The sequence below is a fragment of the Pongo pygmaeus genome, chromosome 15, assembly GCF_028885625.2.
Source record: "Pongo pygmaeus isolate AG05252 chromosome 15, NHGRI_mPonPyg2-v2.0_pri, whole genome shotgun sequence".
In the NCBI taxonomy this organism is placed as follows: domain Eukaryota; kingdom Metazoa; phylum Chordata; class Mammalia; order Primates; family Hominidae; genus Pongo; species Pongo pygmaeus.
Window position 1 is genome coordinate 17,608,069 of NC_072388.2, and position 14,285 is coordinate 17,622,353.

At 46.5% G+C, this 14,285-nt stretch overlaps 1 protein-coding gene, 2 non-coding genes and 2 pseudogenes across 4 annotated transcripts; 3 read left to right on the top strand and 2 right to left on the bottom strand.

Annotated features, from left to right (window-relative positions):
• Positions 1–1,732: 1,732 nt before the first annotated feature.
• TRNAG-CCC (transfer RNA glycine (anticodon CCC)) lies at positions 1,733–1,803 on the top strand. Its single transcript has one exon. It is a non-coding gene; the product is annotated as a tRNA-Gly (tRNA).
• A 6,256-nt stretch (positions 1,804–8,059) lies between these two features.
• On the bottom strand, positions 8,060–8,569 carry LOC129012660 (FAM231A/C-like protein). The gene has a single exon (XM_054448582.1). The coding sequence runs from the start codon at positions 8,567–8,569 to the stop codon at positions 8,060–8,062; it is 510 nt and encodes a 169-aa protein (XP_054304557.1).
• Positions 8,570–11,107: 2,538 nt separating this feature from the next.
• Positions 11,108–13,277, top strand: LOC129012658 (uncharacterized; annotated as a pseudogene). The gene is made up of 2 exons (XR_008493664.2): positions 11,108–12,324; positions 12,902–13,277. The product of XR_008493664.2 is annotated as an uncharacterized LOC129012658 (transcript).
• TRNAE-UUC (transfer RNA glutamic acid (anticodon UUC)) lies at positions 11,761–11,832 on the top strand. The gene has a single exon. It is a non-coding gene; the product is annotated as a tRNA-Glu (tRNA).
• Positions 12,511–12,884, bottom strand: LOC129012663 (uncharacterized; annotated as a pseudogene).
• Positions 13,278–14,285: the final 1,008 nt, after the last annotated feature.

Below are 14,285 nucleotides of genomic sequence, written 5' to 3' on the forward strand. Positions count from 1 at the left end.
GAAACAATAATAGAAATGGCTGATCTAAGATTTTCATGATTATGTTTTGCCTTTTCCAGTGTATGTGCAGTTTCTCTAGTGTAGTGGTTATCATGTTTGCCTCACATGTGAAAGGCCCTTGGCTCGAGACTGGTGGGAAATGTGGTTTTTTGGTTTTTCTTTTTGTCCCTTAATTTAGTGAGTTTAATCGAGGTTGGGAAACAAACAGAAAAGTAGTTGAACCTGTGGCTACATTTTAGAACTCCTCGATCTAGACAGATTGTTGACCAGGCTACAATTTCCACTGGTCTGCCAGCAAGAGGCCTGCTTAATATTAGCTTTGCTTCCAGAAATTCCTTAAGGTTCCCTTCATTCTCTTCTATCGCCTGGAAGTGTCCTGCTTGGCTTCGCTTTACTCTGATAAGTTGCAGATCTGGCTGATTTGCGAGACAACAAAAACAAAATATTTTTAAAAAAGGTTCTAAATCTGCATCTGGAACTCATAGAGTCAATATTCTGAAACCACACGAATTATCTATCTACAAAAGATTTTGAATGCATACCCCTTCCCCAAATAATCCTCAGAAAACCGGTTAAGTTTTAGCATCTGTGACTCTGAGATGCATATGAGGCCTTTGTAAATTTAGAAGTTGAGAGTAGAAAGTACAGGTTTGTATTTTAGAAGGAGATTTGGGAATAAATGTAGCTCTGGTTGATATAGATCATACGTTAAGGTTTGTTGGCCAGAGCTGGTGTGTGTCTTGGGTGTTGGGTAAAGAACAGAGAACAGCCAAAGCTCTGCGAGGTCAATGTGAAGGGTGATTTCCTTGGTGGGCTCAAGTTTATGACTCAGCCTGGACCTAGCTTGGCTTCTCAGCTAGGGAAGAAGCATGATTCCATGTCACAGCTCCTGTCTTTGAAAAAGTCATAATGACTCCCAGACCCAACATGTGGGGAAAACTCTGGATTTGTCTCTTCAGTTGAATGTTTCCATTGAAAATTGAGGAAAGAAATCTCTCTACTATTTGAACTTCATCAAAAGACTAATATGTTAATATTTTGACCGGTCAATATTTCATTAAACTAGTCTACTCCTTTCATAGCTAATACATCAAAGCATATGTTTGGGATTCTCCCAAACAATGAAACATTGACAGCAAGGGTTCTTCATCTTTTCATATCACATTTCCTTCAAATGCTTTATACATCTTCCAGCAGACAAATAATAGTATTATAATGATTACGAGACCGATCATTACTGTTTTGCCAAAAAAACCAGTGACAAAAGACTAACTTAGTGGACCAACCTTTGTTTCTTCATTATCTGTACATTGATTCTGTCCTTTTATTTCCTCTTTCTTCTAATTCTGCTTCTGCTTCTTATTTATTCCCTGGATTTGAACTTTACTTACCTAAACTACCAGTTAGGTTACCTCCTCAGAACCTCTAAGGCAGCAGTTTGAGATTGACAATGGAAGATTTAGGATTAGAAAAAAGAAACATGAATGAATTTCTGATGTTTTATTATAGGGGTTTATAATGCAGGTAGAAAGACCTTTTTCAGAGTTAGTAGTTTGATCCGCCAAATGAGCTATTTTGATATTTATAACTTTGTCTAGTAAAAGTTTCCTATAAAAACATTTGGTTCGGATGTCTTTGTTAGCTTTTAGTCGACACTTGAAGAAAGGCACTTGGAAGTTTGTAAGTCTTTCTGGATACTCTTTTCTGTTATCCTCCAGAGGATTGCTGAGAGGCATTGGTGGTTCAGTGGTAGAATTCTCGCTTCCCACGTGGGAGACCCGGGTTCAATTCCCGGCCAATGCAGGAGGGTCTTTTTCACTTCATTATGGCTCTTTACCGTCTTTTACGCTGCAAAATTATACTGCATAACCTAATAGTGCATTTAGGGGCTTGGCCACCACAAGGTAAAGTGACAACAGTTACCAGAGTAGTGGCAAGAGACGTTCAGGACACTAACCCAGGACCCATGCAATTGTTGGACTCCAACAGCTTAGCGAAGTGGGAAGCGTGAAGTGTTTCCGGTGAGTCACTGCAGTTTTGATATTGGTACCTGTTACTTTCATCTATTCACGGGGCGGATCCCTGCAAACCCGAAGAATCATCAGGTTCCTGATTCGCGTGCTGGACCTTGGGCTTACCGCTGAGCCACTGTGTAGAGGATCAAGAAAGGACGCTCTTGGAAGGAGAGAAGCTGAGGGCAGGACAGTCACCTCAGAGGTCCAAGAGGCTTCAGCGGCCCAAAGAAACGGAAGGTGTGTGGGGAAGAATCTGCGTGGAGATGAGGGGAGCGGCGGAGACTGGTCCTTGCGCAGAGGTGGCCAGTGGACCCTCAGGGCTGTACCCCAGACACCGTGAAACGAATTTGCTAACGTCGTCAGCCACGGCAGCCTCCGCGTGTTTTGTGGGCCCATCGGTGTTCTGCGAGGTATTCTGTGTGTCTGGCAATGTGTGTCGACAGGTGTTGGCCTGAAATTTGGCCGGGCACGTTGGCTCACGCCTGTAATCCCAGCACTTTGTGAGGCCGAGGCGGATGGATCGCTTGAGGTCAAGAGTTCAAGACCAGCCTGTCTGACATGGAAAAATCCCGTCTCTACTAAAAACACAAAAATTAGCCGAATGTGGTGGCATGCACCTGCTATTCCAGCTACTTGGGAGGCTGAGACAGGAGAATCTCTTGAACCCAGGAGGCAGAGGTTGCAGTGAGCCGAGATTGCACCACCGCACTCCACCTGGGCGACAGAGCGAGACTCCGTTAAAAAAAAAAAAAAAAAAAAAAAAAGCAGCGAAAGAAGGCAGAGATGTCAATGGGACAAAGAGACCTTCCAGGAGGCTTGTTGTAGAGGCGGTGGCCGGATCCTGAGAGATGAGATTTTTTTTTTTTTAAATTATGCAGCAGAATGGGGAGAGAAACGGAGAAGCGCATGAAAGAGAGGAAAGCACGAAAATCTGCAGACGTCCAAGAATAAAGCAGATAAAAAAGTGAGTGTTTTTACATTAAAAAAATATAAGAAGTGCAATGGTTGTCAGCAGGCTTTGTGGTCGTGTAGTGGTTAATACTTGTAGCTGTGCTTGCCGCAACCTGGGTTCTAATGTGAGTCACAGCAGTGTTTTCTATCCTGCAATTGTGGCTAATAGACCCGTCGTTTGCTTTGCCTTTAGTCCTAGCAGCCTCCAGAGAGCAGAGTAAACCTCTGGCCCGGAAGGGCGCCAGCTTCTGGAGTTTAGCCCACAGTGCAGAAACTATGGGGCGGCCTGGCCAAAAGGAAAACGTGGACATGCTCTTTGTCTCACAATTGAGCAGAAAAAATTCCCGTAGGTGAAGATGCCGCCTCTCAAGGGTCCTTTGTCTGTAGCTTCTACTGATGAAATAATGTGGTTATAGTCTTTTCTGGTAGAGAAAACGGCTGTATCAGTGGGATTTTTTAAGAACACAAAACGAGAACGAGTTTTTAATGGGTTTACAATAAAATCTAAACGAGTTGTCATGGTCTGCACTGGCTTGCCTCCATTCCCCATCCACTAATTTTTAGGAGAACAGTAAATTATTACTATTATTATTATTTTTGAGATGTAGTCTTGTTCTGTCACCCAGGCTGGAGTGTCATGGCTCAATCTCGACTCACTGCAACCTGTGTCTCCCAGGTTCAAGCAATGAGAACAGTAAATAAACTACAGTTCACATAAAGTGCCCAGATCTTTAGTGCAATTTCTTTAGTTTTGATCAATGTTATCACCACCCAGCTCAAGTTATAGAAAATTGCCATGATCTGAAAAAGGCCTGTTAGAGGCCCTGTCCAGGCGATTTCCACCCTGTGTCCTCTTAGTTAATCACTATTCTGATGTCTATTCCCATAGGTTACAATTGCGTGTTCTTAAAGTTCACACAAGTGAATATATCTGGCCTTTTTTCTGCAGTTACGTTCATTATACCCATGAGATATATCCATGTAGTTTCATAGATCACTTCTCAATTTTGGGGTTATTGAATTCTTGTGATGAATATTCTTATAACAGTCTTTGTGTGCACTTGAGATTCATGGAAGTCCTTCAATTGCTGGGTCATGACCTGAGTATAAGTTTAACCTTAGTATAAATTGCCAGTCTTCTAGAATGCTTTTTTCACCAGTGATGACAGTTGAAGTGGCACCAAATTCTTGTCAGCATTTGGTGTACTAACTTTTAAATGTAGCTATGCTCTCAGACCAGTCTGGCCAACATGGCAAAACCCTGTCTGTACTCAAAATACCAAAATTAGCTGGGCATGGTGGCAGGCACCTGTAGTCCCAGCTACTCAGGAGGGGGAGGTTGCAGTGAGTCAAGATCTCACCATTGCACTCCAGCTTGGGTGACAGAATGAGACCCTGTCTCAGGGAAAAAAAAAAAAAAAAAGTAGCCATACACTGGTGAGTGGTTAGTGATATCTCAGTGTGGAATTAATTTGTACTTGCCTAATGAGCAATACTATGAAGCATATTTTCTTATGTCTTCCAGCATATAAGAAATTCTCCTTTGCAAAAGCCTATTCAAATATTTTGCCCTATTTTATTTGGCTTAGCTCTATATTACTGATTTACAAAAGTTCTCTTATATATTCAGGAATTGAGTCTTTTTTTGACTTTTTTTTATTATACTTTAAGTTTTAGGGTACATGTGCACAACGTGCAGGTTTGTTACATATGTATACATGTGCAATGTTTGTGTGCTGCACCCATTAACTCGTCATTTACATTAGATATATCTCCTAATGCTATCCCTCCCCCCTCCCCCCACCCCACAACAGGCCCCGGTGTGTGATGTTCCCCTTCCTATGTCCAAGTGTTCTCATTGTTCAATTCCCATCTATGAGTGAGAACGTGTGGTGTTTGGTTTTTTGTCCTTGCGATAGTTTGCTGAGAATGATGGTTTCCAGCTTCATCCATGTCCCTACAAAGGACAGGAGCTCATCATTTTTTATAGATGCATAGTATTCCATGCTGTATATGTGCCACATTTTCTTAATCCAGTCTATCATTGTTGGACATTTGGATAAGTTCTAAGTCTTTGCTATTGTGAATAGTGCCGCAATAAACATATGTGTGCATGTGTCTTTATAGCAGCATGATTTATAATCCTTTGGGTATATACCCAGTAATGGGATTCCTGGGTCAAATTGTATTTGTAGTTCTAGATCCCTGAGAAATCACCACACTGACTTCCACAATGGTTGAACTAGTTTACAGTCCCACCAACAGTGTAAAAGTGTTCCTATTTTTCCACATCCTCTCCAGCACCTGTTGTTTCCTGACTTTTTAATGATCATTATTCTAACTGGTGTGAGATGGTTTCTCATTGTGGTTTTGATTTGCATTTCCCTGATGGCCAGTGATGATGAGCATTTTTTCATGTGTCTTTTGGCTGCATAAATGTCTTCTTTTGAGAAGTGTCTGTTCATATCCTTCACCCACTTGTTGATGGGGTTGTTTGTTTTTTTCTTGTAAATTTGTTTGAGTTCTTCATAGATTCTGGATATTAGCCCTTTGTCAGATGATTGCAAAAATTTTCTCCCATTCTGTAGGTTGCCTGTTCACTCTGATGGTAGTTTCTTTTCCTGTGCAGAAGCTCTTTAGTTTAATTAGAACCCATTTGTCAATTTTGGCTTTTGTTGCCATTGCTTTTGGTGTTTTAGACATGAAGTCCTTGCCCATGCCTGTGTCCTGAATGGTATTGCCTAGGTTTTCTTCTAGGGTTTTTATGGTTTTAGGTCTAACATTTAAGTCTTTAATCCATCTTGAATTAGTTTTTGTATAAGGTGTAAGGAAGTGATCCAATTTCAGCTTTCTCCATATGGCTAGCCAGTTTTCCCAGCACCATTTATTAAATAGGGAATCCTTTCCCCGTTTCTTGTTTTTGTCAGGTTTGTCAAAGATCAGATAGTTGTAGATGTGTGGCATTATTTCTGAAGGCTCTGTTCTACTCCATTGGTCTATATCTCTGTTTTGGTACCAGTACCATGCTCTTTTGGTTACTGTAGCCTTGTAGTATAGTTTGAAGTCAGGTAACGTGATGCCTCCAGCTTTGTTCTTTTGGGTTAGGATTGACTTGGCAATGCAGACTCTTTTTTGGTTCCATATGAACTTTAAAGTAGTTTTTTCCAATTCTGTGAAGAAAGTCATTGGTATCTTGATGGGGATGGCATTGAATCTATAAATTACCTTGGGCAGTATGGCCATTTTCATGATATTGATTCTTCCTACCCATGAGCGTGGAATGTTTCTTCCATTTATTTGTATCCTCTTTTATTTTGTTGAGCATTGGTTTGTTGTTCTCCTTGAAGAGGTCCTCACATCCCTTGTAAGTTGGATTCCTAGGTAATTTGTTCTCTTTGAAGCAATTGTGAATGGAAGTTCACTCATGATTTGGCTCTCTGTTTGTCTGTTATTGGTGTATAAGAATGCTTGTGATTTTTGCACATTGATTTTTATCCTGAGGAGTCATTTTTAAAATAAATATATTGCAAATGACTTTTCCCAGTCAGTCAAAAGTCTGACTGAAAGCTGTCAACTGAAAAATCACACAATTTATAAATTTAGAAGGGAAATTTTATTTTTTATAAAGGGTTATAGCCTGCAAGGTGGCCATTCCCACGGACTGGAAGGCATACCCTCCTGCTGAAACCCGAAAAGTAGGTTTTCAGGGAGGGGAGGGGGGAACAGGGATTTATGTTGATCTGGTGGGCCACATATGCGTATTCAACAGGGAATAGGAGGAGCTCTGAATATTCATGAAGGAATCCTGCTGCATGCATGCTGAGTAAACATGCCTGTTGCATGCAACCCATGTTCACTTTGGGGTGGAGACAACATTTAAATACATTATAATTAGGCCCTATGCTTCAAAAGGTGAAGCAGGGACACAAAGGCAATCAAGCGCACAGCCTCTGTAAACTGTCCAGAACCAGTCCACAGCCAGTGGTCTCTTATCAAGAGAAAGTTACTGAAATCAGTCTCTTGTCCAATCAAAGCTGTAGTTGTTATGGCTTGTGTAGGGAGGGCTCAGTCAGTTTATGGTAATGAGTGAGCTGCAAGTGCTTCAGCATTGCTTATCTCAAGGCCAGTGCTTGTTTAGCTAGAGAAAAAAAGGAAGAAGAAAAAAACCTGTGGCAATTAGAACATAGTTTATTCTTTAAGTTGAGGGGTGCATGACTTAACCTTGCCTGGCGTGGCCTTAGGTCTTGTTTATAATATGGCATCTTACTACTATAAGGAGTCTGTTCTGTCATTCTTGTGGTCTCTATTTTAACAATAATGCTGGTCAGTTGTGTCTAAACCACAAGAGGGAGAGAGTATAAGGAGAGGTGTCTGAGCTTCCAAATACTGGGCAGGAACTCAGTATTTAAGACTTCTCTGGGGTCTCCTTGGACAAGAAGCAGTTTGTCCAGTTGGTTGGGTGGCTTCAGATTTTAACTTTAGTTCTGAAAGCATTTAATTTGATGAAATTTTGCCATATTTTTTCTTTATTTTTAAAGCCTGTTATGTTCTATAAGAAATCTTTCTACTCAGGATAGTGAATGTATTCTCTTAATTTTATCTCTCTATGAGTTCCAGAGTTTTAGTTTTAATTTTTAAATTGATGACATCTAAAATTCTACTAACCAAAACATTCTTGGGGGTTACCAAGGACAACTCCAAAAATCTTCCATAAATTGTCCTTAAAGAACTTTCTGGGATCCTGCGCTGCAGGGCACAGTGGCTTTGGTGCACCTCTGCTCTTAAGACTGTTCAGAAATTGTCTTTGTGAACCCATCAGGCTGTTTCAAAATCAGCAATTTAGGGCTTGCTTGCAACATGCAGTTGTGCAGCAGCTGTTTTTTGGATCTCGTGAATGCCTGCACGTATACTTCCCCGGGAATTTTCTACATTTGAATTCTCATGGTATTTCAAGTGACCTAGTTGTCTCTTTCTATTGCCTACTGCCACACGCATACCACCAAACCCTGCACTCCAAGCTTCTCCTTCTGCACCCTGAACTCCCAACCTCCAGTTAGACAATCCACATCTTCCCACGCTTGCCTCAGGCTCCATCAGGCCACTGTGCCTCTCGCAGCAACCAGGCCAGGGGGAATCTGGATTCCTATTACACTTCTGAGGAAGGTGGTCAGGGGGCGTGGAGGATGTGGGTGGGAGGGGGTGAGGTTGAGGGCAGGAGTACACTGAGGTCTTCTGTCTTCTACCTCATTGGCCCAGGTGCTGCTCTCCCTCTGGTTGTCTGCTTTCAGCCCTGGGTGGGAAATCAGGTCTGCGCCCTGATCTTCCTGACTCTCATTTTGTGAGGAACCTGAACGGATGAGCCATCGCTCTTGTCCCACACGTTCTGTCCAAAAGGTGCCCTCCTCTCTGCTTGCTTGGGGACCTGCTCTCTGAGCTCTGACACTCAGGCTGGGATGCCTCCCAGTATAGAGGCTCTGCAGCCCTGCAGGGGTCTGACTGTTCCACACCAGCAGGATAAAGGCCACAGGGCATGCTGTGGTGGAAAAGCATTCAGAGGTGTGGTCTGAAGGCCTCTCTTTCCACAGTCCCTTTGAAGACCCCATGGAAGTAGGCACCCCTTTGAGGAACAAGGTGGCCCAAGGCCTGGCTTCATATGCAGGCTCTTGGGTCCCAGCGGGTCCTCTCTGTGCCTGGTATAGCCAACTGCTTCATGCATCTTAGCTGGTTTCCTCTCCTCCACCACCCAACCTCCTCCTCGACCCCCTTGCTCAGCTGTTCTCAGGACAGCAAGATCCCTAGCCCTTGGAAAAGCCCATCTCCAGTGCTTGGGGAGGGAGTTGGGTTCAGGTGGTCTAACCACAGAAGAACAGAGAACCTGAGGCAGGAGGAAATCCCTTCTCTTACTGGGTCTCTTGGTACAGCCCATCCAGTGGTCTGGGTCGGGGTCCAGGTATCCTCTACCCTCCTTGAGGACCTGGGTTTTCAGGCCCCTGGGGTTGGTCAACGTGGAGTCTTTCCCACTGTTCATCTGGGAACTGAAGGAGTATCCCATGGGGCCCTCTCTTACTCATTAGATACACCCAGAAAATACTCCAGCAGAAACTAGGTGCAGTGTACCAGACCACTATAATTATAATTGCAGGGTGTGGAGGTCAGATACGTTTTGTGGCTATTTTCTTTCTGTCTGTGGCTTGCTTGCCTTTTCACTTTCTTAGTGCTATCTTTTGATGAGAAGGTGTGGCTAATGTTGATGAAGTCTCATTTATCATGTCTTTCTTATATATATATTTTTTGTGTGTCCTGCTTGTTGGTAGGCTAATCTTTGCCTACCAACAAGTCACAAAGTATCCTTGAAATGCTTTATATCTTTACCTTTTAAGTTTTGGTGTATAATGCACCTGAAATTACTTTTGTGTGTAGTGTGAGGGAGAATAACATTGTTGGTCTCCCCACTTCCATATAAAAGTCCATTAATTGAAATGATTTATTTTCTTTTATTGAACTGCTTTTATTGAAAACCCATTTATTGACTGTATAGCTGTGGATCAGTTTCAAGTCTCTTAACTCAGTCTGTTTATTTGTCACTCCTGATGCCTTGTCTATAATAGCTTATAGTAAGCCTTAAAGTCAGATAGTGCAAGTCCTTGTTCTTTTTTATACATTGCAATAAATTTTGAAATAGGTAATAACTCATAAAACCATCACACACATCAGGATATGCTGTCACTTCATCCGTTTCTGATATGGTTTGGCCGTGCCCTCACCCAAATCTCAACTTGAATTGTATCTCCCAGAATTCCCATGTGTTGTGGGAGGGACCTAGGAGGAGGTAATTGAATCATGGGGGTGGATCTTTCTTGTGCTATTCTCCTGAGAGTGAATAAGTCTCACTATCTAATGGGTTTATCAGGGGTTTCTGCTTTTGCTTCTTCCTCATTTTCTCTTGCTGCCGCCATGTAAGAAGTGCCTTTTGCCTCCTGCCATGATTCTGAGGCCTCCCCAGTCATATGGAAATGTAAGTCCAGTTAAATCTCTTTTTCATCCAGGCCTCTGTTATGTATTTCTCAGCAGCGTGAAAACGGACTAATACACTCTCATTTCTGAGTGGGACACATGCTCTCACTCACATATGCTGGTTGCTGACTTGTGATGGAAGATTCTCTATTGTACCCTCTGGAGACAATGCATCTCCAGTTGTCTGCGGAGAGGATGAACATGCAAAAAATCCACAACACTCAGCACAGTCTCTGGATTTAGTCCCATTAGTCTGAATGGGACTAATGCCCTTATAAAAGGGACCTCTCTCTTCTGCCTACCCAACAGGACAGGACTCGCTGCCTTTCTTTCCCAGCAGAAAGGGGTCCCTTGCGGACAAGACCAAAGTGAGCAGCTGGTTTCCCCTACGTGTCCTTCCGGGACTGGGCGTCTCGGGAGCTCAGGCTGACCCGAGACCTAACTCCCGGCGAGTGGGACCAGCAGGAGCCTGGAAGAGCGCGCGCACAGTGATGGAGTTTGGGCGCCGGGGGTCGAGAACCGCAGTCAAACTCTTCTTCCCGGGGCACTGCGCACCTGCCCCCAGGGATGCCGAAGGAAGTGGCCCATAAAGCTTCTCTGCAACCAAAAGAGGCCTGAAGCTCCAGGAGGGCCAAGAGGAGCCTCGTTGAGCGAACCCAGCCCTCTGCTTGGATGGCCCTGGTCGACAGACTCGGAAGAGGCCGATTTGGAGGACAGAATGGAAGAAAAGACCTAAAGGTTTCGAATCTCATGATGTGGAGATGTTAAAAGCCTCCAATCCCAAGGTCCGACTGTGCGGGAGACCGAGGGGTCTCAAGCTGGATAGACCCCCGAGCCTTCATCTGGAGAGTCCTCTGCACAAGCTCAGAGCAGGACAACGGGCATCAGTCGTTCTCAAGAGGGGGCAACTTCGCCCTTACACGCCTCTCCCATCCCCTCTGGGACACTAGGTCACGACTAGGGGAAGCAGGGAGGGAGAATGTTAACCCCTTGGCATCTATCTAGTCAGCGGAGGCGACGGATGCTGCTAAACACCTTGCAATCCACCGGCCCTCCCCTACCCCAAAGTAGCCATTCCGCAGAGGTGGAGAGACTCGCGTGTAAATCAATGCTCACGCACTTAGCCGATGGGAAATCATGAATTGATGACCAGTTGGATCTTGGATCTGAGGAAAAAAGTCCAGCGTCAGAGGGAACTCTGGAAGTTTTGCCCGGAGCAAACGGAAGGGTGGCGTTGCCGTCGCCTAAGATGGGAAAATGGCAGGTGTCACGGCTGCAGGGGAAGGTCGGAGACCAGTTGAGGGTCCCGGAGCCTTCCAGGAAAGAGTTTCCCATCCAGCCGGTCTCGGTTTCCGCATCCGTCTGAATCCTTATGATGTTGAGGGTGCTGGCGTCTGGGTCCTTTAGGATGCAGAGGATGCCCCTGTCTTACCCCGCTCCCGCCTCCTCCTGGCAACCTGGTGCGCGGCTCCGGACCTGGCGACCCACGACCTGCTGGTCACTTGCTGCCGCCTCGCAAAGGCGCATCTCTAGTTCAGTGGTGAGCTGCGGCCGGGTCGCTGCAACTCGCTCCAGGACTCGGGACTCGAGGCCTCGGTGTCCCTCGCGGAGCCCTCGGTGTGTCGCTTGCAGGCTTTTTTTTTGAAGAAAGCAGGAAGGGAATGGCCTTGTGAGAGACTCCAGGAGCAAAGAGCGACCCTCACAAGACCCAAGTCCTCCCAGAGCTCAGGGAAACTGTCGCTTCTGACGGAAGAAGAGAGAGAAGACATTCTCCCTTGTGTCCCTGGTGGTCTAGTGGCTAGGATTCGGCGCTTTCACCGCCGCGGCCCGGGTTCGATTCCCGGTCAGGGAATTATTTTGCACTGCCGCCCTCCGGCAGGAATCTTCCTTCACTATGGCTGTCAGCCGGCCTGCTGCAAGGGCCAGAGGCAGAACAGTCTCCGCAGCGAGGGGCAAAGCCGGGCGAAGGAGGGCAAGTCCTGGTGGACCATCTCTCACGACACAGCGCTCCTATTTATCTCCGTGTCCCTCATCCGCGGAAGCAGCTTTAGAGAGCGACTGAGCGTCTCGCTCAGGTGTATACAGCCGTGCAGAGATTGCCAGCCCCCGGGGGAGCTGCACCCAATAAGCCCACCCTCTTTCCCGTCGCTGCCCCGGAGGCGCCTATCGCGCTGAGCTGCGAATAACTAAGAGAGAGGCCAAGCCAAGTCGTGGCGTTTGTGGCAGCCCCGGACACGGGCACCAGCCAGTCAGCGGAGCCTCCTCACCTCCGTTGGCAGCTAACGCGCTCGTTAGGCCTTCGGAAGAGGCGACCGGAGGCGAAGCCCGCGAATTTGTTAGGGGGGTGAGCGGCGGGTGAGGTCCTCGAGGGCGGTCCCGTTTGCTGATTGAACGGTAGAGGGAGGTGATGTTCGCTGAGGCAACAAGGACAGCAGGTGGAGTAGGCACAGATGGAAAACTGCTGCCGGTACCCTAAGCAGAAGGCAGGTGTAAAAATCAGCACTAGGACGTGGAAGCGATGGTACCGCAGTCAAATCCCACGATGTCTATACTCCACCAAGCACTTGCACACGCTCCCCCTTTTCCTTTCAGTACTCCCAAGAGGGGTTCGGAAGAACCCCGCGTGCACTGTAAGCTCTGGGGAGAGCGGGAGCCAGGGGGGTGCAGTGCACAGACTCGGCAGAGGCGGCGGGCAGAACTGCGGGGGTGAGAGGGCGCGGTGGCTGCGGGGCGGGAGCCGCTGCTGAGAGGCGGCCTGGGTTGTCTTGTGGGGTGACTGTCGGTGGAATCTTTGGTGGAGAGTGGTTTGGAAGAATGGCGAGGGGCGGCAGTGGGGAGGGTGGTGACCCTGAGCGACCGGCAAGGGCGAGGAGGCTGCGCTGTCCCTGCAGGCCATGTGCTCATTTCCACTTACCTGGCAGGGGACAGACCGTGGTCACGAAGGGGGTTCGCCCAGAGTGAAGCTTCTTCATCGCACTCTAGAGTTGCTGATCCCTTTGATTTCCTCAATGTGGGAAACGATGTTTGTGCTAGACGAGGCTGCGCTCTTTACCTGACATAACGGGGTTCAAAACTGACATCGCCTCAAGCCCACCCGAAAACGTTTACATGGCTTCCTCGTCTCTTTTTTTTTTTCTGTCCTAAAGTCGCCTCATCTTCACATCCCCTCTTTTTTTTCTTCCACACTCGAGAGTGTCTCTCTCTCTCATTAAAAGTTCCACCAAATATTTGAAGTATCTCAACCAGAAAGACTGCAATAAATACATTATTTCATTCGTGGAAGCTACAGACCAGCTAGATTGAGAGTTGCTTGATATTTTCTGCTAAACGGTGAGGCATAGAGCACTTGGAAGGTTTCTCTTTGGGCCGTTGTTTGTGTACTCTTGGGTTTCCTTCTTTTCCCCAGACAGTATGGCGCTGTGGGGCCAGCGGTAAACCCTGCTTTCTGGCTTTCTGGCTGCAGATAAAGGCCGCAGCTGGTGCAGGAATCAAAAGCAAACCAAAAGACACGTGGGTTCGCCCCAGTGGGTCTAAGATAGAGTCTGACTGTACCAGGATTCGGATTAGAACAGAGGTTGCTGCAGGCACAACGCAGACTACAAACCACTACAGAATCCCAACACGCCCCACACATCTACTGCCCGTCGTTTGCTTCCCCACCCCTCTTTTATTTATTTGTATATTTTTTTGAGAGACAGAATTTTGCTTTGTCGCCCAGGCTGGAGGGCAGTGGCATGATTTCGGCTCACTGCTACCTCCGCCTCTCAGGTCCAAGCGATTCTCCTGCCTCAGCATCCTGAGTAGTTGAGACTGCAAGCGTGCGCCACCACGCCCAGCTAATTTTTGTATTTGTAGTAGAGACCGGCTTTCCCCATGTTGGCCCGGCGGGTCTCGAACTCCTGACTTCAAGTCAGGAGTTGATCCACCCACCTCGGCCTGGCAAAGTGCTGGGATTACAGGCGTGAGCCACCGCGCCTGGTCCCCCGATTTTATTTTTATTAATGTAAAAACATTATGCGATTTTTACTTCTTTATTCTTGGGCAGCTACAGGTTCTTGTGATTTTCTCTCACATCTTCTCCCCTTTTCCCCCTCTCCATTCTGATACATGTCCCATCTTCTCTGCATCCAGCCGGTGCCCTCTGCACCGGCGTCCTGGGCTGTCCCATTGTCTCGTCCTGGTCTCCCCTGCTTCTCCCTCCTCCTTTTCACGTTTTCCCTTTTGACTCCCCTGCCTCTTTCCCGCTCCCGCCCCAGGGACCCCATCTACTGAAGCCAAGTTGAGTGAGGGGAGAGCAAGCGGAGC

Coding starts and splice junctions, on each gene's coding strand:
- LOC129012660 (XM_054448582.1), bottom strand. CDS start 8,569: ATGGGGTCTTCAAAGGGACTGTGGAAAGAGAGGCCTTCAGACCACACC.